This window comes from Lipotes vexillifer, unplaced genomic scaffold (genome assembly GCF_000442215.2).
Source record: "Lipotes vexillifer unplaced genomic scaffold, Lipotes_vexillifer_v1.1 scaffold429, whole genome shotgun sequence".
NCBI classification, from domain to species: domain Eukaryota; kingdom Metazoa; phylum Chordata; class Mammalia; order Artiodactyla; family Lipotidae; genus Lipotes; species Lipotes vexillifer.
Genome location: NW_006784171.1, coordinates 684,068 through 711,778, shown reverse-complemented (window position 1 = coordinate 711,778; position 27,711 = coordinate 684,068). Strand labels below are relative to the sequence as shown.

Here is a 27,711-nt window from a genome sequence, read left to right as displayed (position 1 = left end):
GACACTACTTTTATAATAAAGATAAACAATAAAATTACTTACATTTTGATAAAAGTTATTAAATAGCCTGTGTCAGAGGTCAGAATATAAAGAGTAGCAGGCTAATCTTTGGCCTAATTAATCAAAGCTACAAAAAGTTTGACTCTTTGGAGGGTTGGGAGAAGGGCAGAGGCTAAGAAGAGGATTGACGTTGCCCAAGTGGGTACTGTGGGCCAGATGCTCTGTAGCAGCTGCTGGGAGCCAAGAGCACAAGTGTGAAGCAATACAGCATGGTATTTGGATTTGGCTTCCAACAGCTGCTATACAGAACCGTGTTTTGAAAGATTGTCAAGTCCACATGGCAAATGGCGTATTCCAAGCAATTTTATAGAAATGCTGAGAAATGGCTCCCTAAATGTCTGCTGTCTGCCAGGCTCTGTTACATACAATGAATTTATCTATCAACACCAACGTTGCTGGTTGTTACATTACGGGCTTTTTGCTAAAAAGGGACATGGCTAGAGGTTGCCAGCTGTCTCCCTTGCAGCTGAGCAGCTATTAGGTCTGTTAACTTCAGCATCTCCACCTCCATCCTAGCTCTGCTCCACCTTCACCATCAGCAGACCTTCTCCCCACCATCCAGTGCTCTGAAAGCCTAAAAGGAAAAAAGTTCCTCCCCACCAAAATGCCCATTTGCCGTTGTGTGGCATGCAGGAATTCTGCATTGTTTTAGGCATGATGATTTGGTTACACTCTCCTATAGCACTTATGCAGGAGATATTATCCTGTGGGTTCATGGGTTCATGCCGGTTCATGGGGCAAGAAACAGAATGTTCAAAACCAAACTGATTTAAGATCTTCACAGATAATGCACAGCCCTGTTAACAAATGTTTCAGTAACTTATAAGAGTTACAGAAGTGTAGATCATAGGAAAAGAAAGTGTTTATTATTCAGCCAACAAGAGTGTTTTCCCTGGGTGAGTGGCTCCTACATGTCTCAGCCTCCTCTCCTACTAATTCCGGTTGTTAAAGGGTTGACCAGATGTCAAGTGGAATTGACAAATGTGGTTCCCCTCCCCTTGGGACTGTGACTCTTATCTTAATCATTTTCACTTAAAAGGCTACTATGGGGTTATTTTCATTCCCCTTCCTTTCCTCCTAAAAACACCCCTGTGTTACTAATTTATCTGTGCATACACTGCTGAGGGGACCCACTGTCAGAGGATCCCATTTCATGAACAGTCACTGAACTCTGTTTCTTGTATAGTCTTGGACTTTTACTAAACTCAGATAAACTAAGCTCAGATGTGGCTATTTCATCAGAGTTACTTTCGCAAGGATCTTCAGCTTGGGAACAAACATTTAATTAAAATGAATGTTTTTGGGCTTCCCTGGTGGTGCAGTGGTTGAGAGTCCGCCTGCCGAGGCAGGGGACACGGGTTCGTGCCCCGGTTGCGGAAGATCCCACATGCCGCGAAGCGGCTGGGCCTGTGAGCCATGGCCGCTGACCCTGCGCGTATGGAGCCCTTGCTCCACAACGGGAGAGGCCACAACAGTGAGAGGCCCGCGTATCACAAAAAAAAAAAAAGAATGTTTTTTTTCTCTTCCAAAATGGTGGTCCCAGCATAGGGATGGGCAAAGCTTCTTGGTTCTTCTTCTCTTGTGGATGTATCTAGAAGGTAACAGAAGGGGCTGTTTGTTCCCCTTTGGAGCCGTTCATAGTTTCCAAGTATCACTGCACAATAATTATCTTAAGAACAGACTTCCTGACATAACTTACATCAGACTTTTCTGATAGCAGTCCTCAACATGTCCTTATTTATTTTCTTTTAGAACATTTTGGGCAGGCAAGGGCCGTGAGGCAGAGGTCATGGGTCCTTTTCAGAGCCCTTCCTAGCGTAATGTTCCTTGTACTACTGATGGTTAAAAGCACACATTGTTATTTTGGTAAGCAAATTACAAAATTGAAGATTGCTCGACTGGGGCCAAAGATATAGCCACTACGGTGGTGTGGTAAGAAATGTCTGCACTAAGACCTTGGCCTTTGGGGCTGACAGAGCACACCTGAGAGGGTTAACAGGATCCTTCTGTATCCCCACAGATGCTGATGCAGAGATTGAAGGAGCCCCAGCCTCTCCCTTGGATGTGGTGTCCTTGGATGCCAACAAAGATTATATCATCATCTCTTGGAAACAGCCGGCTGTGGATGGAGGCAGTCCTATTCTGGGATATTTTATTGATAAGTTAGTACTTAGTCTAACTTCAGTTAGAGTGATTTGGCCATAGAGACACATGCTTGATTTCTCCCACCATTTCTAGGTGAAGTGTTTTCTTTACTGGTCTCCTCTCCCTCTTTTCTCTGTGTCTCTGTCTCTGTCTGGTGTGTATGTATATATATATGTATATATACATACCTACCTGTTTACCTAAATTCCAAAGATAATCCTTGAATTGTACCACCAACCCAAGTCACTAATTTGGCGAGAATATTATGAATTTGTTCACCTAATAGAGGCCACTTTAGAAGTGAAATAGCTGGTATTCAATATGCTTAATGTCCATATTATTACTATGTCAGTAATTTAAGAATATTAAGTAATTTAAAGAATAGTACTCTAAGAATACTAAGAAAATCTCATTTATATCACAGGATTCAAGTTTGACAAAGAAATAATAAATATCCATAGTATTAAACTGTTTTATCTACAAATCGTTGCTGTTTACATTCTCCAAAACTTAGAGGCTTTATACTTATAGTAAATGGGTCTTACATATGAATTATCCAGTGAGCTTGGCCAATTTAGAAACAAATTTAGATTATTGACCTAAATACATTATTGTCTGACTTAGTTTCTTTTCAGATAGTTGCTCCAGTTCTCTTCCATTTTTGAGTAATAAACCCTGACTGTAAAATCAAACCAGGGGCAGATAATCTATGCCACTGTAGTATGACAGGTTTGTACCAAGGTGGATTAAACTTAATATTTATAGCAGTAAGTAAGTATATGCCTACTGGGCTCAGTACCAACCAGAGAAATATTTATAATAGATTATACATTATTTAACTGTACACTAAATGTTTCCACGTTATTTCATCATTGAATAATGATGAACTGTGAAGTTTTAGATATATTCTTTTTAAAAAAATATGCATCTGTATTTTAATTAAAAACATAGCTCTCTACCTTTGTAAAAGTATCACTCTATGTAAATGCACCGTTTTTTACAAATCTAGTAAGATTCTTTTTTTTTTAATTTTATTTTATTAATTTTTTTATACAGCAGGTTCTTATTAGTTCTCTATTTTGTACATATTAGTGTATATATGTCAATCCCAATCTCCCAATTCATCCCAACACCACCACCCACCCCGCCATTTTCCCCCTTTGGTGTCCATATGTTTGTTCTCTGCATCTGTGTCTCTACTTATGCCCTGCAAACTGGTTCATCTGTACCATTTTTCTACGTTCCACATATATGCGTTAATATACGGTATTTGTTTTTCCCTTTCTGACTTACTTCACTCTGTATGACAGTCTCTAGATCCATCCACGTCTCTACAAATGACCCAATTTCGTTCCTTTTTATGGCTGAGTAATATTCCAATGTATATATGTACCACATCTTCTTTATTCATTCGTCTGTCGATGGGCATTTAGGTTGCTTCCATGACCTGGCTATTGTAAATAGGGCTACAGTGAACATTGGGGTGCATGTGTCTTTTTGAATTATGGTTTTCTCTGGGTATACGCCCAGTAGTGGGATTGCTGGGTCATATGGTAATTATATTTTTCGTTTTTTAAGGAACCTCCATACTATTCTCCATAGTGGCTGTATCAATTTACATTCCCACCAACAGTGCAAGAGGGTTCCCTTTTCTCCACACCCTCTCCAGCATTTTTTATTTGTATATTTTCTGATGATGCCCATTCTAACTGGTGTGAGATGATACCTCATTGTAGTTTTGACGTGCATTTCTCTAATAATTAGTGATGTTGAGCAGCTTTTCATGTGCTTCTTGGCCATCTGTATGTCTTCTTTGGAGAAATGTCTGTTTAGGTCTTCTGCCCATTTTTGGATTGGGTTGTTTTTTTTTTAATATTGAGCTGCATGAGCTGTTTATATATTTTGGAGATTAACCCTTTGTCCATTGATTTGTTTGCAAATATCTTCTCCCATTCTGAGGGTTGTCTTTTCGTCTTGTTTGTAGTTTCCTTTGCTTTGCAGAAGCTTTTAAGTTTCATTAGGTCCTATTTGTTTATTTTTGTTTTTATTTCCATTACTCTAGGAGATGGATCAAAAAAGATCTTACTGTGATTTATGTCAAAGAGTGTTCTTCCTATGTTTTCCTCTAAGAGTTTTATAGTGTCCGCTCTTACATTTAGGTCTCTAATCCATTTTGAGTTTATTTTTGTGTATGGTGTTAGGGAGTGTTCTAATTTCATTCTTTTACATGTAGCTGTCCAGTTTTCCCAGCACCACTTATTGAAGAGACTGTCTTTTCTCCATTGTGTATCCTTGTCTCCTTTGTCATAGATTAGTTGCCCATAGGTGCATGGGTTTATCTCTGGGCTTTCTACACTGTTCCATTGATCTATATTTCTGTTTTTATGCCAGTACCATATTATCTTGATTACTGTAGCTTTGTGGTATAGTCTGAAGTCAGGGAGTCTGATTCCTCCAGCTCTGTTTTTTTCTGTTTTGTCCATCACTCTCTCTCCCTTAGGTGTGAGGTGGGCACAGACAGCTGGTCTCAGTGCAATGACACACCTGTGAAGTTTGCTCGTTTCCCAGTCACTGGATTGATAGAAGGTCGTTCTTACATATTCCGAGTTCGAGCTGTGAACAAAACTGGAATAGGTCTCCCCTCTCGTGTTTCCGAGCCTGTGGCTGCTCTGGATCCAGCTGAGAAAGCTAGACTTAAAAGTAAGCATTTTTCATTTTTCAGGATCATCTTGAATTTTTTTTATATGCCTGAAATAGATCCTATTGCAAGGTTATTTCTCCACCCTCCACTAGAGGGAGAAGAGAATAAGAAATCCTTTACTGATCAGAAAAATCCAGGGGAAAAAAAGACAAAAACAAAAAAGTATTTGTTTTTTGACTCATCTGTTCACTAAGGGCTTTATTTTATGTTATTTTTATTTGATTCAGAAAACTTTGCCTTATTTGACTGAGCTACAGGCATTGTGTTTGAAATGAAATATGAAAACCAAAAGGCTGGAGAACTTTTTTTCATTTTATTAGCACAGTTCAAATATACTTTTCTTTCTGGTTCATTTTCTTAAAATTGTAAGGTAGTTTTCTTAATCTTGAATTTATCCCTTAGAGCATTAATACTCAACACTGTGAATTTCTTTATATCGAAGGAAAAACACATTTACGACACATCGTGTCTGATCATACATAGATCAGACACGATGTGTCTGATCAGACACGATGTGTCATAATGTATGATCATACATCTGATCTGTACTCGGGTTTCTGTGTTAGAGTCAAAAATAATCTTTTCATATATTTAGCCTCCAAGTCTCAATGTCAAAATTGTGGTACATGGGGCTTCCCTGGTGGCGCAGTGGTTGAGAATCTGCCTGCTAATGCAGGGGACACGGGTTTGAGCCCTGGTCTGGGAAGATCCCACATGCCGCGGAGCAACTTGGCCCGTGAGCCACAACTACTGAGCCTGCGCGTCTGGAGCCTGTGCTCTGCAACAAGAGAGGCCGTGATAGTGAGAGGCCCGCGCACCACGATGAAGAGTGGCCCCCGCTTGCCACAACTAGCGAAAGCCCTCGCACAGAAACGAAGACCCAACACAGCAAAAATAAATAAAATAAATTAATAAACTCCTACCCCCAACATCTTCTTTTTTAAAAAAAATTATGGTACATGAATTATGCTCTGCATTTGTTTCATAGGAACCAATACAGCATCCTTAATAATAGGGACCTTAAAGTGGCATTAAAAGAATTGTTGGAATTTCACATTTCAGTCTATACCAGATTTCTCAACCTTGGCCCTATGACATTTTAGGCCAGGTAATTCTATGTTGTAGGGGGCTGTCCTGTGCATCGTAAGATGTTTAGCAGCATCCCTGGCCTCTACTCGCTAGATGCCTCTGATCCCCCCACCCCCTCCTCCCCCCTCCCCCCAACCCCCATCATGACAATCAAAATTGTCTCCAGACATCATCACATGTCCCTGGGGGGCAAAATCACCCTAGTTGAGGACTACTGGTCTATGCCATTTATAACATTTTCAGTGTTATTCTCGACCTTAAGTACATGTAGTGGCATCATAAAAATCTAAGTAAAATAATGTCACCTTCTCTCTGGAGACTTTTCTAATCAGGCTCCCTGATTACTCTCCAATCACTTTTCACCCACTGTCCAACTTCTCTCCCTCTTTCCTAATTCCATCTCATACTTTCATTTACTCCTCTTTAATAAATTTCAATGAAAGTAAGATTTGTTGGGATTGAAAATGAATTATCGTGCTTATCACCTTTCTGTTTTTGCACACACTCTGGTGAAAAGTCCCTCACTTGAAGCAGGAGTTGAATCATTCTCTCTTTCTGATGTCTTTCTGATATCACAGAAATGAGTTTCCTCTTTAACTTTATACTGCCTGTCTCACTCATTTTCCTTACTCGGGATCTAAACTGCTTTCCTTTGTAAATAACACTTTCAAAATTAATGGAAAGAAATCTCTTTCGTTGAGCTTTACTGCAGGATCAGCGCCCCTCTCCCCTTTCATCTTCATTATGACATAAATAACAGCCCGGCTTACAATTGTTCCTGAAAGGTTTCTCCCAATTAAATGCTATCTCTCAAGAAGGGTGAGAGAGCCTATGTGTTTCAGGAGATACATGGGGAACAGTGTATGTACACAGGCTGTTTACCTCGCCTGTGTCAGTACAGTTCCAGAAACGTGGACTCTAGCAGATTGTGAGTTGTTTGAGAACAGAGACTATGCCCCCTCTCCCCAAAATACCATGTGCATGCTTGGTAAGACTCAGTAAGAAGGTACATAAGTAAACTAGTAACAAACCCATTTGGGACTAATCTGGCCAGTTTACCAATTTCTCAGTGCACATGAACTGCATTTGTGAATGTTTCTGATTTTGGTATTTATCTCTGTCAGGTCGCCCTTCAGCACCCTGGACTGGACAGATCATTGTCACTGAGGAGGAACCGACAGGTAAAAACCACATTTTCCCCAGATAGTATTGCCAGTGCTCTGCTATGCAGTTTGGCTTTTGTTGTGAGGCTACAGTGTATATTATTTAAGTGTTTTGGAAAGAACATTCAGAAATATTTGGAGATCATGAAGTAACTTATGTTGTCAGAGAATCGCTTTTTTTAAAAGCTTTATTGAGGTATAATGACATACACTAAACTGCATGTCTGTAAAATGAGCAATGTGATAAATTGAACATGTGCAAACACCTGTGAAACCATCACCGTGATCAAAATAATGAACATATTCATCACCCCTAAATTTCCTCATACCCCTTTGTAATACCTCCCTCCTGCCCCTTCCTCATCTCCAGGCCATCACTGATCTGCTTTCTGTCACTATCGTTTGTGTTGTCCACAATTTTAGATCAATGGAATCATACTCATTTTTGTCTGGTTTCTTTCACTCAGCATAATTATTTTGAGATTTATCCATATTGATGCATGTATCAGTTTATTCCAACTTATTTATACCTTCACCATTGAAACCTTCTATGAACCTCCTTGTTAAGTGTTTTTGTGGACATACACTTTCATTTCTCTTGGATAAATACCCAGGGTTTGAATGGATAGGTCATCTGATAGATGCTTGTTTAATTTTTAAAGAAATTGCCAACTGTTTTCCAAAATGGTTGTACCATTTTACATTCCCATCTGCAGTAGTCCAGAGTTTCAGCTGCTCCACACTGTAACCAGTTCGTGGTATGGTCAGTCTTTTCAATTTTAGCCTTTCTAATTGGTGCATAGTGGTGTTTTGTACCATGGTGGTATTTCATAGTAGGTGTATAGTGGTCTTAATTTGCACTTCCCTAATACTGTTGAGCACATTTTCATGTGCTTATTTGCCATTTTTGCATCATATTTGACATCTCTGCCAAATCCAAGTTCATTCAGATATTCTCCCTTTTTTTTTCTAGACATGTTATAGCATTAGCTCTTATATTTCAATCTATGATCCATTTCAAATTAATTATTTCTATATTGTGTGGATTAAGGGTCTAAGTTATTATTATTATTTTGCATGTGGCTCTCCAGTTATTTCAGCAATATCTGTTGAAAAGATTATTTTCTTCCCGTTGAATTGCCTTGGCACCATTGTCCAAATCAATTGATTGTATATTTGTGGATCTATTTCTGGAATCTTTATTGGTCAATTTTATTTTCAATACACCAGTACTACACTGTCTTGATTACTGTAGCTTTTATAAGCTTCATGTTTTTTTTTTAAAGGTTCACAGTTTTGCAATCAGGTAGTATAAGTCCTCTAATCTTTTTTTTTCCCCCACAGTTGTTTTGGCACAGTTGTCTTTGCATTTCCATATAGAATTTAAAATCAGCTTATCAATTTCTACAAAAAAAAAAAAAAACCCTGCTGGGATTTCAGTTGAGTCTTTTATTCTTCGTGATTTTCTATCTACTCATTCTATCAATTATTTTATTTTATTTATTTATTTTTGGCTGCGTTGGGTCTTCGTTGCTACGCAGGCTTTCTTTGGTTGTGGCCAGCGGAGGCTACTCTTTGTTGTGGTGCGTGGGTTCCTCATTGCAGTGACTTCTCTTGTTGCAGAGCATGGTCTCTAGGCATGGGGGCTTCAATAGTTGTGGCTCGCAGGCTCTAGAGCGCAGGCTCAGTAGTTGTGGCGCACGGGCTTAGTTGCTCCGCGGCATGTGGGATCTTCCCGGACCAGGGCTTGAACCTGTGTACCCTGCTTTGGCAGGCAGATTCTTAACCACTGTACCACCAGGGAAGCCCCTCTATCAATTATTGTTAAAATAGTGGTGACATCTCCAACTAAATGGTGGATTTAAATGCTTCTTGTAGTTTTATCAGGTTTGGTTTCATGTGTTTTGAAGCTCTGTTATTAGATGCATAAACATTTTTATTGTTATATCCTCTTATGCACTGACCACTTTAATATTCGGAAGTGACTCCTTTTATCCACGGTAATACATTTTTGCTTGGAAATCTGTTTTGTCTGATATGAATATAATGACCCCAGCTTTCTTTTGATTAGTGTTAGCATGACATATGATTTCCTTCCTTTTACTTTTAACCTATGTGTCTTTGTATTTAAATCATGTTTCTTGCAGGCAGCATATAATTGGGCCTTGCCTTTTTATGCAATCTGGTAATCTTTACCTTTTAATTGGGGTGTTTGAGCTATTTACATTTCATGTGATTATTGATATGGCTGCATTTAAATCTACTATCTTGCTAGTTGTTTTCTATCCGTTCCATCTATTTGTTTGCTTTCTTTTCCCTCTTTCTACATTCTTTTGGATTAAATATCTTTTATTATTCCATTTTGTCTATGTTATCTTATTAGCTATAATTATTTTTTTTCTTTTATAGTAGTTTGGAATTTATAATATACATCATATGACAATGTACCTTCAAGTAATATTATCCTATTTCACATGTAGTATAAGAACTTACAGCAGTATCATTCCATTTACCCCTCCTAGCCATGGTGGTGTTGTTATGTATTTTATTTATTTATATATTATAAACTCTATGATACGATGTTATTATTTTGGTTCAAACAGTCACAAAGCTTTCAAAGAAATTTTAAAAGTACGAAAAATGTTTTCAGTATTCACTCACATTTTTACCATTTCTGTTGCTCTTTATTTCTTTGTGTAGATGTGGATTTCCATCTGATGTGATTTTCTTTCCACCTAAGGCATTTCCTTTGTTTTTTTTTTTTAGGCATTTCCTTTAATATTTCTTGTAGTGCAATCCTGCTGGTTATGAATTATTTTATTATTTGTATGTTTGCGAGAGTCTGTATTTTGTCTCCATTTTTGGACTATATCTTCACCAGCTATAGAATTCTAGGTTGACAGTCTTTCTTTAGAGGTTGGTTCATTGTAATATAGGTCTGCACTGTAAGAATGACTGCTATCATTTTTTTCCTGTCATTCTTATTTGTGTTTTTCTGTATGTAATGTATTTTTTTTCCCATGTCTGCTTTTAAGATATTCCCTTTATCACTGGCTTTAGAAATTTGATTATGATGTGCATTTGTGTAGTTTCCTTCATATCTTGTGCTTGGCGTTTGCAAGTCCCTTGAATCTGTGCATTTATGGTTTTCATCAGATCTAGAAAATTTTTTTCACATTATTTCTTTAAATATTTTCTTCTATACTCCCCTCTTTCTTCTCTTCTTCAGGAACTCCAATTACATGCCTCTTGAAACCAAAGCTCAGTGATGCTGTGCTCATTTTTCCTATCAGTCTTTTTTTTCTTTCCATGTTTCATTTCTTTCTGTGTTACTTTCTACTGCTATGTCATTAATTTTATTATTCTTCTCCTCTTTAGCCTCTAACCTATTGTGAATTCCAGGCAATGTATTCTTTGTAAAAGACTTTGTAGTTTTCATCTTAGAAATTAATTTGTATTATTTTTATATTTTCCATGTCTTTAATTATCATCTTTAATCTTTACCCTCTTGAACATATGGAATACATTTATAATAACTGTCTTTATGTCCTTGTCTACTAATTCTATCATTTGTGACATTTCTGGTTTTGTATCATTGATTGATTTTTCTCCTCATCATGGGTTGTATTTTCTTACTTCTTTGCATAATTGGTGATTTTTTTTTTTTTTTTGGCTGTGCCTCATGGCTGTTGGGATCTTAGTTCCCTGACCAGGGATTGAACCCAGGCCCTCAGCAGTGAGAACACTAACCACTGGACCACCAGGGAATTCCATGGTCTTTTTTTTTTTCTTAGCATCTTTATTGGAGTATAATTGCTTTACAATGGTGTGTTAGTTTCTGCTTTATAACAAAGTGAATCAGTTATACATACACATATGTTCCCATATCTCTTCCCTCTTGCATCTCCCTCCCTCCCACCCTCCCTATTCCACCCCTCTAGGTGGTCACAAACCACCGAGCTGATCTCCCTGTGCTATGCAGCTGCTTCCCACTAGCTAGCTATTTTACGTTTGGTAGTGTATATATGTCCATGCCACTCTCTCACTTTGTCACAGCTTACCCTTCCCCCTCCCCATACCCTCAAGTCCATTCTCTAGTAGGTCTGTGTCTTTATTCCTGTCTTACCCCTAGGTTCTTCATGACATTTTTTTTTCTTAAATTCCATATATATGTATTAAGAAGGATCTTGCTGTGATTTATGTCATAGAGTGTTCTGCCTATGTTTTCCTCTAAGAGTTTGATAGTTTCTGGCCTTACATTTAGGTCTTTAATCCATTTTGAGCTTATTTTTGTGTATGGTGTTAGGGAGTGATCTAATCTCATACTTTTACATGTACCTGTCCAGTTTTCCCAGCACCACTTATTGAAGGGGCTGTCCTTTCTCCACTGTATATTCCTGCCACCTTTATCAAAGATAAGGTGACCATATGTGCATGGGTTTATCTCTGGGCTTTCTATCCTATTCCATTGATCTATCTTTCTGTTTTTGTGCCAGTACCATACTGTCTTGATTACTGTAGCTTTGTAGTATAGTCTGAAGTCAGGCAGCCTGATTCCTCCAGCTCCATTTTTTGTTCTCAAGATTGCTTTGGCTATTCGGGGTCTTTTGTGTTTCCATACAAATTGTGAAATTTTTTGTTCTAGTTCTGTGAAAAATGCCAGTGGTAGTTTGATAGGGATTGCATTGAATCTATAGATTGCTTTGGGAAGTAGAGTCATTTTCACAATGTTGATTCTTCCAATCCAAGAACATGGTATATCTCTCCATCTGTTTGTATCATCTTTAATTTCTTTCATCAGTGTCTTATAATTTTCTGCATACAGGTCTTTTGTCTCCTTAGGTAGGTTTATTCCTAGATATTTTATTCTTTTTGTTGCAATGGTAAATGGGAGTGTTTTCTTGATTTCACTTTCAGATTTTTCATCGTTAGTATATAGGAATGCCAGAGATTTCTGTGCATTAATTTTGTATCCTGCTACTTTACCAAATTCATTGATTAGCTCTAGTAGTTTTCTGGTAGCATCTTTAGGATTCTCTATGTATAGTATCATGTCATCTGCAAACAGTGACAGCTTTACTTCTTCTTTTCCGATTTGGATTCCTTTTATTTCCTTTTCTTCTCTGATTGCTGTGGCTAAAACTTCCAAAACTATGTTGAATAAGAGTGGTGAGAGTGGGCAACCTTGTCTTGTTCCTGACCTTAGTGGAAATGCTTTCAGTTTTTCGCCATTGAGGATGATGTTGGCTGTGGGCTTGTCATATACGGCCTTTATTATATTGAGGAAAGTTCCCTCTACACCTACTTTCTGGAGGGTTTTTATCATAAATGGGTGTTGAATTTTGTCGAAAGCTTTTTCTGCATCTATCGAGATGACCATATGGTTTTTCTCCTTCAGTTTGTTAATATGGTGCATCACATTGATTGACTTGCATATACTGAAGAATCCTTGCATTCCTGGAATAAACCCCACTTGATCATGGTGTATGATCCTTTTAATGTGCTGTTGGATTCTGTTTGCTGGTATTTTGTTGAGGATTTTTGCATCTATGTTCATCAGTGATACTGGCCTGTAGTTTTCTTTCTTTGTGACATCCTTGTCTGGTTTTGGTATTAGGGTGATAGTGGCCTCATAGAATGAGTTTGGGAGTGTTCCTCCCTCTGCTATATTTTGGAAGAGTTTGAGAAAGATAGGTGTTAGCTCTTCTCTAAATGTTGGATAGAATTCGCCTGTGAAGCCATCTGGTCCTGGGCTTTTGTTTGTTGGAAGATTTTTAATCACAGTTTCAATTTCAGTGCTTGTGATTGGTCTGTTCATATTTTCTATTTCTTCCTGATTCAGTCTTGGCAGGTTGTGCATTTCTAAGAATTTGTCCATTTCTTCCAGGTTGTCCATTTTATTGGCATAGAGTTGCTTGTAGTAATCTCTCATGATCTTTTGTATTTCTGCCGTGTCAGTTGTTACTTCTCCTTTTTCATTTCTAATTCTATTGATTTGAGTCTTCTCCCTTTTTTTCTTGATGAGTCTGGCTAATGGTTTATAATTTTGTTTATCTTCTCAAAGAAACAGCTTTTAGTTTTATTGATCTTTGCTATCATTTCCTTCATTTCTTTTTCATTTATTTCTGATCTGATCTTGATTTCTTTCCTTCTGCCAAATTTGGGGTTTTTTTGTTCTTCCTTCTCTAATTGCTTTAGGTGCAGGGTTAGGTTGTTTATTTGAGATGTTTCCTGTTTCTTAAGGTAGGATTGTATTGCTATAAAATTCCCTCTTAGAACTGCTTTTGCTGCGCCCATAGGTTTTGGGTCGTCGTGTTTCCATTGTCATTTGTATCTAGGTATTTTTTGATTTCCTCTTTGATTTCTTCAGTGATCACTTTGTTATTAAGTAGTGTATTGTTTAGCCTCCATGTGTTTGTATGTTTTACAGATCTGTAATTGATAATTGATATCTAGTGTTGTGGTCGGAAAAGATACTTGATACAACTTCGATTTTCTTAAATTTACCAAGGCTTGATTTGTGACCCAAAATATGATCTATCCTGGAGAATGTTCCATGAGCACTTGAGAAAAATGTGTATTCTGTTGTTTTTGGATGGAGTGTCCTATAAATATCAATTAAGTCCATCCTGTTTAATGTATCATTTAAAGCTTGTGTTTCCTTATTTATTTTCATCTTGGATGATCTGTCCATTGGTGAAAGTGGGGTGTTGAAGTCCCCTACTATGAATGTGTTACTGTCGATTTCCCCTTTTATGGCTGCTAGTTTTTGCCTTATGTATTGAGGTGCTCCTATGTTGGGTGCATAAACATTTACAATTGTTATATCTTCTTCTTGGATCGATCCCTTAATCATTATGTAGTGTCCTTCTTTGTCTCTTCTGATAGTCCTTATTTTAAAGTCTATTTTGTCTGATATGAGAATTGCTACTCCAGCTTTCTTTTGGTTTCCATTTGCATGGAATATCTTTTTCCATCCCCTTACTTTCAGTCTGTATGTGTCTCTAGGTCTGAAGTGGGTCTCTTGTAGACAGCATATATATGGGTCTTGTTTTTGTATCCATTCAGCCAATCTGTGTCTTTTGGTGGGAGCATTTAGTCCATTTACATTTAAGGTAATTATCGATATGTATGTTCCTATTCCCATTTTCTAAATTGTTTTGGGTTCGTTATTATAGGACTTTTCCTTCTCTTGTGTTTTTGTCTAGAGAAGTTCCTTTAGCATTTGTTGTAAAGCTGGTTTGGTGGTGCTGAACTCTCTCAGCTTTTGCTTGTCTGTAAAGGTTTTAATTTCTCCATCAAATCTGAATGAGATCCTTGCTGGGTAGAGTAATCTTGGTTGCAGGTTTTTCTCCTTCATCACTTTCAGTATGTCCTGCCACTCCCTTCTGGCTTGTAGAGTTTCTGCTGAGAGATCAGCTGTTAACCTTATGGGGATTCCCTTGTGTGTTATTTGTTGTTTTTCCCTTGCTGCTTTTAATATGCTTTCTTTGTATCAGGTCACTTCTCCGTTCTTCTGCCTCAGTTATTCTGCTATTGATCCCTTCTAGAGTATTTTCAATTTCATTTATTGTGTTGTTCATTGTTGCTTGTTTCATCTTTAGTTCTTCTAGGTCCTTGTTAAATGTTTCTTGCATTTTCTCTATTCTATTTCCAAGATTTTGGATCATCTTTACTATCATTATTCTGAATTCTTTTTCAGGTAGACTGCCTATTTCCTCTTCATTTGTTAGGTCTGGTGGGTTTTTATCTTGCTCCTTCATCTGCTGTGTGTTTTTCTGTCTTCTCATTTTGTTTATCTTACTGTGTTTGGGGTCTCCTTTTTGTAGACTGCAGGTTCATAGTTCCCGTTGTTTTTGGTGTCTCTCCCCAGTGGCTAAAGTTGGTTCAGTGGGTTGTGTAGGCTTCCTGGTGGAGGGGACTAGTGCCTGTGTTCTGGTGGATGAGGCTGGATCTTGTCTTTCTGGTGGGCAGGTCCATGTCTGGTGGTGTGTTTTGGGATGTCTGTGGACTTATTATGATTTTAGGCAGCCTCTCTGCTAATGGGTGGGGTTGTGTTCCTGTCTTGCTAGTTGTTTGGCATAGGGTGTCCAGCACTGTAGCTTGCTGGTCGTTGAGTGAAGCTGGGTGTTGGTGTTGAGATGGAGATCTCTGGGAGATTTTTGCCGTTTGATATTATGTGGAGCTGGGAGGTGTCTTGTGGATCAGTGTCCTGAAGTTGGCTCTCCCACCTCAGAGGCACAGCACTGACTCCTGTCTGCAGCACCAAGAGCCTTACATCCACACGGCTCAGAATAAAAGGGAGAAAATGGAGAGAGAGAGAGAAAGAAAGAAGATAAGATAAAGTAAGGTAAAATAAAATAAAGTTATTAAAATAAAAAAATAAGAAAAAAATTTTTTTAAGTAAAAAAACCCAAAACAAACAAAATAAAAAAGGACGGATAGAACCCTAGGACAAATGGTGAAAGCAAAGCTATACAGACAAAATCTCACACAGAAGTATACACATACACACTCACAAAAAGAGGAAAAGGGGAAAAAATCATAAATCTTGCTCTCAAAGTCCACCTCCTCAATTTGGGATGATTCTTTGTCTATTCAGATTTTCCACAGATGCAGGGTACATCAAGTTGATTGTGGAGATTTAATCCGCTGCTCCTGAGGCTGCTGGGAGAGATTTCCCTTTCTCTTCTTTGTTCGCACAGCTCCCGGGGTTCAGCTTTGGATTTGACCCCGCCTCTGCTTGTAGGTCGGCAGAGGGTGTCTGTTTTCTGCTCAGACACGACGGGGTTAAAGGAGCTGCTGATTTTGGGGCTCCGGCTCACTCAGGCCGGGGGGAGGGAGGGGCACAGAGTGCGGGGCGGGCCTGCGGCGGCAGAGGCCGGCGTGACGTTGCACCAGCGTGAGGCGCGCCGTGCGTGCGTTCTCCCGGGGAAGTTGTCCCTGGATCCCGGGACCCTGGCAGTGGTGGGCTGCACAGGCTCCCCGGAAGCGGGGTGTGGATAGTGACCTGTGCTGGCACACAGGCTTCTTGGTGGCGGCAGCAGCAGCCTTAGCGTCTCATGCCCGTCTCTGGGGTCCGCGTTTTTAGGCGCGGCTCGCGCCTGTCTCTGGAGCCCCTTTAAGCAGCGCTCTTAATCCCCTCTCCTCGCGCACCAGGAAACAAAGAGGGAAGAAAAAGTCCCTTGCCTCTTCGGCAGCTCCAGATTTTTTTCCGGACTCCCTCCCGGCTAGCCGTGGTGCACTAACCCCTTCAGGCTGTGTTCACGCCGCCAGTCCTCTCCCTGCACTCCGACTGAAGCCCAAGCCTCAGCTCCCAGCCCTGCCCACCCCGGCGGGTGAGCAGACAAGCCTCTCGGGCTGGTGAGTGCCGGTCGGCACCGACCCTCTGTGGGGGAATCTCTCCGCTTTGCCCTCCGCACCCCTGTTGCTGTGCTCTCCTCCGCGGCTCTGAAGCTATCCGCCTTCACCACCCGCACTCTCTGCCCGCGAAGGGGCTTCCTAGTGTGTGGAAACCTTTCCTCCTTCACGGCTCCCTCCCACTGGTGCAGGTCCCGTCCCTATTCTTTTGTCTCTGTTTATTCTTTTTTCTTTTGCCCTACCCAGGTACGTGGGGGGGTTTCTTGCCTTTTGGGAGGTCTGAGGTCTTCTGCCAGCGTTCAGTAGGTGTTCTGTAGGAGTTGTTCCACGTGTAGATGTATTTCTGGTGTATCTGTGGGGAGGAAGGTGATCTCCACGTCTTACTCTTCCGCCATCTTCCCCTAGATCCTCCTTTTTTTTTTTTTTTTAATGACATGCCAGACATTTTGAATTTATGTTGTTTGGTGCTGGATATTTTTTTATGTCTATAAATATTCTTGAGCTTTGTTCTGGGGAAACAATTTGATTCTTTCAAGGTTTGCTTTTGTTTGGTGGAATCAGAGCAGCCTTTAGTGTAGCCGTAATTTGGCTGAATTACAGAGGTAGTACTTTTCTGAGTACTCTACCAGATGCCCCATGAGTTAGGAGATTTCCAGTCTGGCTGGTGGGAAGATGAACTCTCCCAGGTCCTTTGAGAGCTTTGAGAATTTTCCCCTCCAGTTCCCCTCTGGTGGGTGTTCCCGGCCTCAGGTGCTTTCCTTGTATGCATGTGCTGATCAATACTCAGGTGAATACTCCAAAGGGACCCCCTCAAGTCTCTGAAGCCTTTCTCTCTGTGCAGCCTTTTCCTCCCCATGACTCTCTCTCTGCACACTTTGCCCTCCCGGGAATTACAGCTTCTTCTCCACTCAGGGAGACTGCCAGTCTCCACCTGGGTTTCTCTTCCTGAGCTGCTGCCTTGAAACTGCCTCCAGACAATAAGCTGGGACAGTGGTAGGGCTCATCTAATTTTCCAGCTATGGGGTATCATTGTCCTATGATGACTGATGTCCAATGTCTATAAATGGTCATTTCATATATTTTGCTCATTATTTTACTTGTTTCACATGGAAGGGCCACTCCAATGTCAAGAACTGTGGAGGGTCTAAAACTTCACCCTACTTACGAGGCAGCAAGTTTCATAGCAGGTTCATAGATGCTGACAAAAGGCATGAGACTCCCGGGTCAGAGAGAAAGGGCTCTGTTACCCACAGCACAGCAGACAGCATGAGCTTCGTGTTCTCACTGGTCCCCCTGCTTCCCTGAGCCCCACAGGGCGATGTGGAGCCACACATGTGGACGCCGCCCATGCAGAGATCTGCGTCACAGCTGAGAAAGCTTGCCCTTAGGAAACCCCAGTCTTACAAGGGAGCTGCTCACCAACCTACTCAAAGGTTCTTGGAGAAAGACATTATCTTTACTATTCTGGTCAGAAACAACTCTCTGACCTAGGGGATATACTATTTCTATATTCCAAGGTTATTTGCCACCCAAGCATACTTGAAGAGATATTCTGTCAAAAAGCTGATTTAAGATACGCAGAAGGGCTTCCCTGGTGGCGCAGTGGATAAGAATCCACCTGCCAGTGCAGGGGACACAGCTTCGAGCCGTGGTCTGGGAAGATCCCACATGCCGCACAGCACCTAAGCCCGTGTGCCACAACTACTGAGCCTGTGCTCTAGAGCCTGCCAGCCACAACAAGAGAAGCCACCGCTATGAGAAGCCCACGCCCCACAGTGAAGAGTAGCCCCCGCTCGCCACAACTAGAGAACGCCTGCATGCAGCAACAAAGACCCAACGCAGCCAAAAATAAAATAAATTTATTAACAAAAAGTAAGATGTGCAAAAAACATAACTTGTATCATTGCTACTGTTTTTCAGGGCTGTAAGGAAATTAAAATTGTCAAGCAAAGAAAGTAAAATTGTGGCTTTGAATGAATGAATGAATGAAAGTTTTAGGAAGAATTTTAGAGACAAGGTACTTCTTTTTACTGTGGAGCAGTAATTAGCTCTTCCTCCCTCTGTGACTCTTGAGTGCCCTGGTCTTCCCTAGTGTGTGCCTCTCACTATTCCCTGTTGTTTTTCAGAGGGTATTGTTCCCGGGCCCCCCACAGACCTCTCTGTCATCGAGGCCACACAGAGCTACGTGGTGCTGAGCTGGAAGCCCCCCCGTCAGCGTGGCCATGAGGGCATCCTCTACTTTGTAGAAAAGGTAAGACTCTGGGATCGACATTATACCTCTTAACACTTCTTCAAGATTTCTTTAAGGAAGTAGAGATTAAATTTCTATTGTGTCCTGAACTTTTTAAACTCCTATAAACTGTAAACAATTTCTATAGAAAAATGTGTATCACACAGAACTTTGCCTTAAAGTTCAGGGGGTTTATGGATCCCTGAGGGTCACCCATTGACTCCTACAAGGTCCACAGACCCCAACTCATAACCCTTCTAAGAAGAGAAATGTTCCTGAAACTGTAAATTACCTCTGTGACACTGTTTTCTCTACACTTTTTCTGTCTCCCTTGCCCTAGAAATGCCTTTTCATCTCTCTGCACTTGTCCTTCTGCAGGAAGGGTAGATGGGCGAGAGGAATAGAAGTTACAATACTTTCAAATGGCTGCGAGAGTGAAGACAGAAAGTCCTCACATGCTCCCTCGAGCTTGGCTGGCACTACTCTAAGTGCCGGTGGGAGGGTGGGGTCAGGGGTTACAATCAAGAAAGATACTGGCTAGTTCTTCCCCTCAAATATCTTACAATTATATTGTAGTTATCTTGGAGAGGGCAGCATACAATGAAGGCCTAAAATGGGTGGAATGATGAGAATTATATGTGAATCTATATATTTGAGGGGAGTTCTAATAAGTATTTATGCTGAGAAAATGGAGAAAAGCAAGACCTGGACAAGACATTATCTGGGGGAGCTACCCCAGCTTCAAGTGCACAGGGGAGCACCTGCCAGGCAAGGCACAGGGCCCGGGGTGGGCAGAGGAGGTCCGAGCATAAAGGGATCATTGGTACTGGAAAAGGGCATTTAAAGAGAATGTGCCGAAACTGAGGTTCAAAATCCATTGTTAAGAAGGTTTTGATTAGGATATAATTGAAAAAAAGTAAAATAAGTTTATCTTATCTTGTATGTAAGAACATTTTTATTGGCAGTTATGCACCATTTTTTAGAACAATGAATGAAACAACTGTTTGTACTTTTTTGTTATATTTTATTTTTATAAAATTCTGTAATAGCATGTTAAGATTTCATTTACATTTTGTTTTCATAGCAAAATCATAGAAAAGGTCATTTTTTTTTTTGCAAAAATGTTATGGAGCTCAATTAATTTTCCTAAAGTCCTCTCTTTTACCTTTAATGCTACTCTAATCATTCAATTTCAGAACACCTATTAGATCACCTTCCCTGACAATTATTACAAGAGACTAGATATCATAGGAATATAGGTAAAGGCAAACATCTGCAAATTAGGTAACAACATAAAAGCAATATTCGACTATCTTTATGGCCTTTTAATTATTTCTAATTAGCAGCTCTTGAGAAAATTATACTGGAGCTAAAAACACTAGGCTATGTGGTTTCCCTTTATTAATTATTATACTTTTCTTTGATGAGGACATTTAACTCACATCTTTGAGGAGCTTTCCTCACTTGCTTCTTATCCCTAACAAATTGGTAACAATAAGTGGATCATCTCTTCAACGTGACATCTTCAAAGAAATTCTGATTTTACCAAAATAATACTAAAAATTTATATTTTTATTAATTTTTATATTTTCTAGATGTTAGCTTCAAATAAAATATAACTTGAGTATCATTCTTGATTAAAAATTTTTTCCCCTCAATTTTTTTTAATAGAGGACAAGACAAAGAGTGATAAACATTCACTTCCTGGTGTGTTTAATACACCCTCCCCAGTGAATCCTTTTGAAATGCTCCACATGAAGACAGTTCTGAATAAGCTCTGTGACAGTAATTACCATCTTTCTTAGAATAATGACACAGTAAGAATCTACTACCGAGGCCTTTTCTTGAGATGAGTTAACTTTAGCTTCTGTTGAGCATCTCCTCTGGTCACATAAACTCGAATTTCTCCACGAAAGTCTGTCACTTTTCCAGGCCTAAATACATGAGCCAGGTTAAAATTTAAATGTTCTTCCAGCACTGCACCTGTTCGTATGGAACAGAAGGGACATTTATGAGTGCGGCATGGGTAAACAGGCCTGTACAGGCACCACAGACAGACAGAAGGGCCAGGACATTGAGGTAGTAGGGGAGCAGCACACATCCAGAGACCTGGGCACATTTACAGAGGAACTGTCCAAATGCTAGACCATTCTCCTGAGCCAAGTCTCAGATTATCTCTGATGAACCACTTCTATCTAATACGTTGACCTTTCTTAAGGGAGATGTTCCCATGCTCTCATCCTGTGGCGAGTTTCCATCCCCAGGATGTTCATGCCTACAGCAGTGCTGCCTCTTTGGTTACCCCTGTGCTTGCATTTCTTCATGGAACTCTTTACCTGGGATTTGCACATAAAGGACGAACTTGCCTGTCATGGTGACAGGCTTGCAACCAGTTATGCCATGTCTGAGAGCTCTGAAATGGTTGATATTGAGAGGAATTAGATAAATCGGGTCTCAGCACTCCTAACCCTTCCATCCTACTATGTTCTTTTCAGCCCCCCAGTTTTTCCCCAGATGTCTTATGTTTTCAGCTCTTTCTCTCATTCCCCTATCACAAGTCTGGCCATGTCAGAGGCAAGGATTGTATTACTTGGTAGCTCTGTTTCTATCAAAGGAATAAAAATAGCTAATGTTTACAAGGACCAGGTACTGTTCTAAGCTCTGCATGTGTTAACTCACTTAATTCTTACTTAATCCTATGAGGGAAATACTTTCACTTAATCCTATGAGGGAAATACTTTCATTTACATTATGTCTATTTTGTAGATGAGGAAACTGAAGCATAGATGGGGTATATAATTTGCCCAAGATCACACAACTAGGAAGAGACAGAGCTAGGATTTGAACCCTAGCAGTCTGGCTCAGGTCCATATATCCAGCTCTTATACATCGCTGCCTTTCAACCTTCCCAAGCCTAAGTCTCCTCTGGAAAACCTCAGTAATCACACAGTATTACCTCCACAGTACCTACTTCAGAGCACAGTTGAGGGGATTAAAGAGTTACAATGGGGTACAGTTCTTAGCACACTGAAATGCAGCTACTATTTTTATTATGAAAGTGTAAATGACTGATAAATGATTATGTGTTCCCTAAGGGAGAAGATGTCAAAATGAATCAAAGCCATAAACTAAAGGATAAAAAGTCTGGGAGAATTCTGTCCCTCAGTGGGGAGCAGATTGACTGGGGGAATTTATCCTCTCTACCCTCCCACACACAACTGACACATTATCATAAAAGGCACTGCAAGGGACTTCAGAGGTTAGCTTGTCAAATTTGCTTATTTTACAGATGATGACACTAATGTGACTTTCCCAGGATCACATATCTCGTTGTTACCAAAGCTAGGACCAGAACCGATGCCTCTGCGTTCTTTTCACCATACCGTATTGCCTCTCATTTCAGGTCAATGAAGATTATGCTGAGTGATGTACCAATAAACTTATTGTCCCCCAACTTTATCATTCTTGACAACTGGTCAGTCTATCACAAGATTTGGATTTCCAGAAAAGTCTCTTAAAACTGTTCAGAAGTTCTGGAGCAAAGTCACTTCTGCTACCTTGGGCAGAGCTGAAAGTTATAATAGTAGGGAAAAAGGATTACTGAAAACTGCTGATAGTTTTCTTACTGTATCCTGTACCAAAGCTCAAATACACACCACATCCTTCTTTCAGGGATTTCAAAGTCACTGTAGATCAATTTAATTTCAAGGATAAAATATCTTTAAATTGGTTTTCCCCATTATTTATTCTAAAATATGGGCAAAAAATAACATTTTCTTTATCTTACACTAACTTTATGCATTCAGAATTCAGAAAAATTTATTAATTCAGAAACAAAAATTGTTGATTATCCACTATGTGCTAGATAACAATTCCAGGCTCTGGGGTACAGCAGTGAACAAGACAGCTCCCTGAACTTGTTTCACTGGAATTTACTTTCCAATGAAGGAGGCAACAAATAAATAATTTAATTTCAAGTGTTGATAAGTGTTTTGGTGAAAAATAAAGCAGAGTAAGTAAGGGATACAGAGAGATAGGAAAGGAGCAAATAAAGCTTTCAGATTGGTAATGGAAGGAGGGTGATCAAGTGGGCCTTTCTGAGGAGATGGTATATGAGCACAGACCTGCATGATGTTATGAGACATTAAATAAAACGCAATTAAAATAACACAGTTCATAACAACATAATGGAAATTTAAGTATAAGTATCTAACATAGCATATTAAATTTAATTACCTACCCTAAGAATTAGAAAAGCATCTGACCCCAAACTATCATCTAAATAAATTAAGGACTTTTGTAAGTAGACCAATGATCTTATTTGGTTAAAAAGGAAGTGAAATATTAAAGCAGCATATTTGTTCAACAATACAGCCATATTTGATTTAGATAATCCTGTGTACTTCAGGTGTTTCATACCCCATTTCCCCCAAATCTCTTTTGCAGTCCAACTTGCATAACAGGTAGTAGTTTGTTGGCAGATAAACGAACTTCAAGATGCCTGGCTTAAAGTTCCAGTTTATTCTTTCTGTGCTTTCAATGGATTCCACTGTTCTGGCTGCAGTGTGATGCAGGAACAGAAAACTGGCAGCAGGTGAACATGGAGCTCCCTGTGAAGTCTCCCCGCTTTGCTCTGTTTGACTTGAGTGAGGGGAAATCCTACCGGTTCCGAGTCCGCTGTTCCAATTCAGTGGGAGTTGGTGAGCCCTCTGAGGCAACGGAAGTGACCATGGTCGAGGACAAACTTGGTAAGTATAGAGTTTGCTTGAGCCACTGTAAACTTTTTTAACTTCAATTCAAGAGAGGATTCCAAAGCAAGAATCTTATTGGAATACGTATATATTCAGAAGTAAAAATCATGACATCCTTTTTTCTTATTATAAATGTAATTGATGACTGTACTTGACTGATACATTAAAATTTTTCATTATTATGAATTATTATGAAAAGTACACTTCTCCAGGAGTTTCAACAGTATTGCTAATGTATTTTTTTCTGGAAGGGGTTGGTATGTTCCTGGGTGTTTACTTTCTCATTGTACTCCCAAACTAGCATATTTTTAAAAACTTTCTGCTTTAACAAATATATTATAAAAGAACTGTGTATTTGACGTGACTACTAGTGTAAAATTTATATATGTGTGTGCATGTCTGTGCATATGTGATAAGAATGAATTTCTAAACCACATTGGGCTGGACCATCATTTCCCTCTTTTCTCAGACATCCCCAAGCCTCCGAGCAATATCATCCCAAGCAGAAATACAGACACATCAGTTGTCGTTACATGGGAGGAATCCAAAGATGCTAAGGAGCTGGTCGGGTACTATATAGAGTCAAGTATTGTTGGCTCTGGCAAGTGGGAGCCCTGCAACAACAACCCCGTGAAGGGCACGAGGTAACCGCAATATGCAGGATGGGTGTGGGGGGGGAGTAGGGGTATGACGGTGGAGCCACAGGGGCTGAGGAAAGGAACGCAGCCATGGACCCAAACAGCAGCACAAGCATCCAACACAGGGAGATTATTAAAAACATTATGCTCTGAATATCCAGATGAACTTAAAATTGAACATGTCTACAGCCATACATTTGAAAAAAGGATTACTAGTGATATTAAACACTTAGAAACACACAATGCCAGCTATGATAAGAGATCATTTCGTAGCTCTTTTCTGATTCTTTCCCTGTATGCTGTTTGTCCTTTTTAACCCTCTGTTCGTGTTTTAATACCCAGTGTGATACTAGATTTCAAGGATCTAATAGGCTCTAGTGAATGTAAATTAACCAGACATTTTATTTTATTTTATTTTATTTTTATTTATTACTTTTTTTGGCCATGCTGCATGGCATGTGGGATCTTAGTTCCCCGACCAGGGATCAAACCCGTGCCCCCTGCATTGGAAGCACAGAGTCTTAACCACTGGACCACCAGGGAAGTCCCTTATTGTTATTTTTTAAATTCAAGGATAATTGACCTACAACACTATGTTAGTTACAGGTACACAACATAGTGATTCAATATTTCTATACATTACAAAATTATCTCCACGATAAGTCTAATTACCATCTGCCACCATTGCAAAGCTATTACAATATTATTGGCTATATTCCCTGTGCTATAATTTCATCCCCATGACTCATTTATTTTGTAGCTGGAAGTTTGTAACCCTTAATCCCCTTCACCTATTTCACTCACCCCTGACCCTGCTCCCCTCTGTCAAACAACTGTTTGTTCTCTATATCTATGAGTCTGTTTCTGTTTTGTTAATGTTTGTTCATTTGTTTTGTTTATTAGATTCCACATAGAAGTGAAATGAAATCATATGGTATTTGTCTTTCTCTTTTTGACTTATTTCACTTAGCATAATACCCTCTAGGTTCATCCATGTTGCAAATGACAAGCCTTCATTCTTTTTATGGCTGAGTAATGGTCCATTGTATATATATGCCACATCTTCTTTATCCATTCATCTATCAGTGGAAACTTAGGTTGCTTCCATATCTTGGCTATTGTAAATAATGCTGCAGTGAATATAGGGACACATGTATCTTTTTGAATTAGTGTTTCTGTTTTCTTCAGAAAAATACCCAGAAGTGGAATTGCTGGATGGTATGGTAGTTCTATTTTTAATTTTTTGAGGAACCACCATACTCTTTTCCATAGTGTTTGTACCAATTTATATCCCACCAGCAGTGCATGAGCGTTCCCTTTCCTCCACATCCTTGCCACCACTTATTGTTTCTTGTCTTTTTGAGAATATACATTCTGACAGGTGTGAGGTGATAGCTCATTGTGGTTTTGATTTGCATTTCCCTGATGGCTAATGATGTTGAGCATCTTTTCGTGTGCTTTTTGGCCATCTGTATGTCTTCTTTGGGAAAATATCTATTCAGATCCTCTGCGCATCTTTTAATTGGGTTGTTTGGGGGATTTTTGATGTTAAGTTTTATGAGGTTTTTTTTTATATTTGGGATATTCACCCCTTATCAGATATATCATTTGCTTATGTCTTCTTCCATTCAGTAAGTGGCTTTTTCATTTTGTTGATAGTTTCCTTTACTGTACAAAAGCTTTTTCATTTGCTGTAGTCCCATTTGTTTATTTTTGCTTTTGTTTCCCTTGCCTGAGGAGACAGAGCCAAAAAAATATTATAAGACCAATGTCAAAGAGCATATTGCCTAAGCTATCTTCTAGGACTTTCATGGTCTCAGATCTTGCATTTAAGTCTAATCCATTTTGAGTTTATATTTGTATATGGTGTGAGAAAGTAGTCCAGTTTGATTCTTGTTCATGTAGCTGTCCAGTGTCATAAATTATGCAGGCATTTTAAATGAGCAGAAAAAAGTATCAACATTTTACAAATTTTGAACATCAGTATGGTTAAATCCAGTGCTGAGGAGATATAAACACCAAAATAAAGACATTCAGAATACTTTGCTGTCTCCTTGTGTCTGTTTCTAATGTGAGGAGGGTTATTTTTTCTTACTTTTGAATATTTTATCAACCAGCTTTGCGAGTTGATGATGAATTCTGGCCTGCATCCAAATTCTGAGTCTCCTTTGATTTAGGACCAACCTCAGAGGAGACTCACCCCATCCCAATTGTCAAGCAGGCTTGTTAGGCAGCTTCTGACTTGGCCACTTCTATGTCCAAGGACCCCCAGAGGATGAGTCGTTCCTTTTGCAGGACAGGGGAGAATGAAGACAAACCAGTTAACGGGAGAAGGCAATATGTTTTGCAAGAGATTCATTTAGCCTGTTTGTGTACTTCACGTTCACTCTGAGTTCCCCACATTTTCTGGGGACTATTTAGAAATTTTCATGGAGGGTAGGCAGAGTCTGCCTTTCCATAAATAGAACGGAGCTGCTCAAGGGCCAGCACCATTTTTTATCCATCTTTGTATCCTCAGTACCTAGCTCAGTGTCTGGAACACTGAAGTGCTTAATAAATGTTTACTGAACTGAGCTGGCCTACATTATGACTGCCCTTATTAAATATTTCAACATGCTAATAGTGATAGAGTCATTAGCAGACCAGTTATTTCCTCTGCTTACAGTCCTCAAGATGCATTAGAATGTTACAGTGATTCATGAAACAGTTTTTCTTTATAGCCATAATAGCTATTAAAGAGTGGGGTTGTTTTATGTGTCAAACTGCCCATGGATTCACACCTCATTATTGGACCCTTAAATGCAAATGACAATTCTGGAGTCAATTTCTCAAGTAATTGTACCTTCCATGGCATGCAGGGAGGCAGTGAGTAGGCCTCTATGACTAAGGCAGCCAGTGCCTTACAGCTATAAGTATATCCCTGAAATAGTCATTAATCGTGTTATTAATACCAGCTATTATTTATTAAATGCCTCCTATAGCCAGGCTCTGTAATAGGTACTATATATACTTTTTTCTAAAGTTTTTAAATTTATTTTTAATTTTTAGATTATAGTTGATTTACAATGTTTCAGGTATACAGCAAAGTGATTCTGTTTAATATATATTCTTTTTCGAATTCTTTTCTGTCATAGGTTATTACAAGATATTGAATATAGTTCCCTGTGCTATACAGTACAAATGGATAAACAAGCATTGTTTATCTATTTTATATATAGTAGTGTGTATCTGTTAATCCCAAATTCCTAATTTATCCCTCCCCGCCCTCCTGGTGCTATATATACTTTATGGTCAATCTTCACACAAAAATTACCATGTAGGCGTTATTATCTCCATTTTACTGGTAAGCACACAAAGGCTCAAAAGTGTAGGGTGTTTGTTCAGGGGATAACCAAGACTCCTCATCGTTTGACAGAGTGAATTTAGAAAATTGCCTGAGGTGCCTTCTTGTTTAATGTACATATGTTACCTGCATCTCCTTACATCTTTTTCTTCCTTTTTAAAAATGAATCATTCTCATAAAGCCAGATCATTCCATTAAGCTAACAATCAACTTCCCTAACCTTCCTCCTGG

At 39.4% G+C, this 27,711-nt stretch overlaps 1 protein-coding gene across 1 annotated transcript in view; it reads left to right on the top strand.

Moving 5' to 3' along the window:
- Positions 1 to 27,711, top strand: part of MYOM1 (myomesin 1) — a 137,548-nt gene that overhangs the window by 50,834 nt on the left and 59,003 nt on the right. The window contains exons 10-15 of the mRNA XM_007456559.1: positions 2,081 to 2,222; positions 4,706 to 4,905; positions 7,120 to 7,176; positions 18,645 to 18,769; positions 23,313 to 23,496; positions 23,969 to 24,143. Coding sequence (XP_007456621.1) covers positions 2,081 to 2,222; positions 4,706 to 4,905; positions 7,120 to 7,176; positions 18,645 to 18,769; positions 23,313 to 23,496; positions 23,969 to 24,143 — 883 coding nt within the window. The remainder of the gene's footprint in view (positions 1 to 2,080; positions 2,223 to 4,705; positions 4,906 to 7,119; positions 7,177 to 18,644; positions 18,770 to 23,312; positions 23,497 to 23,968; positions 24,144 to 27,711) is intronic.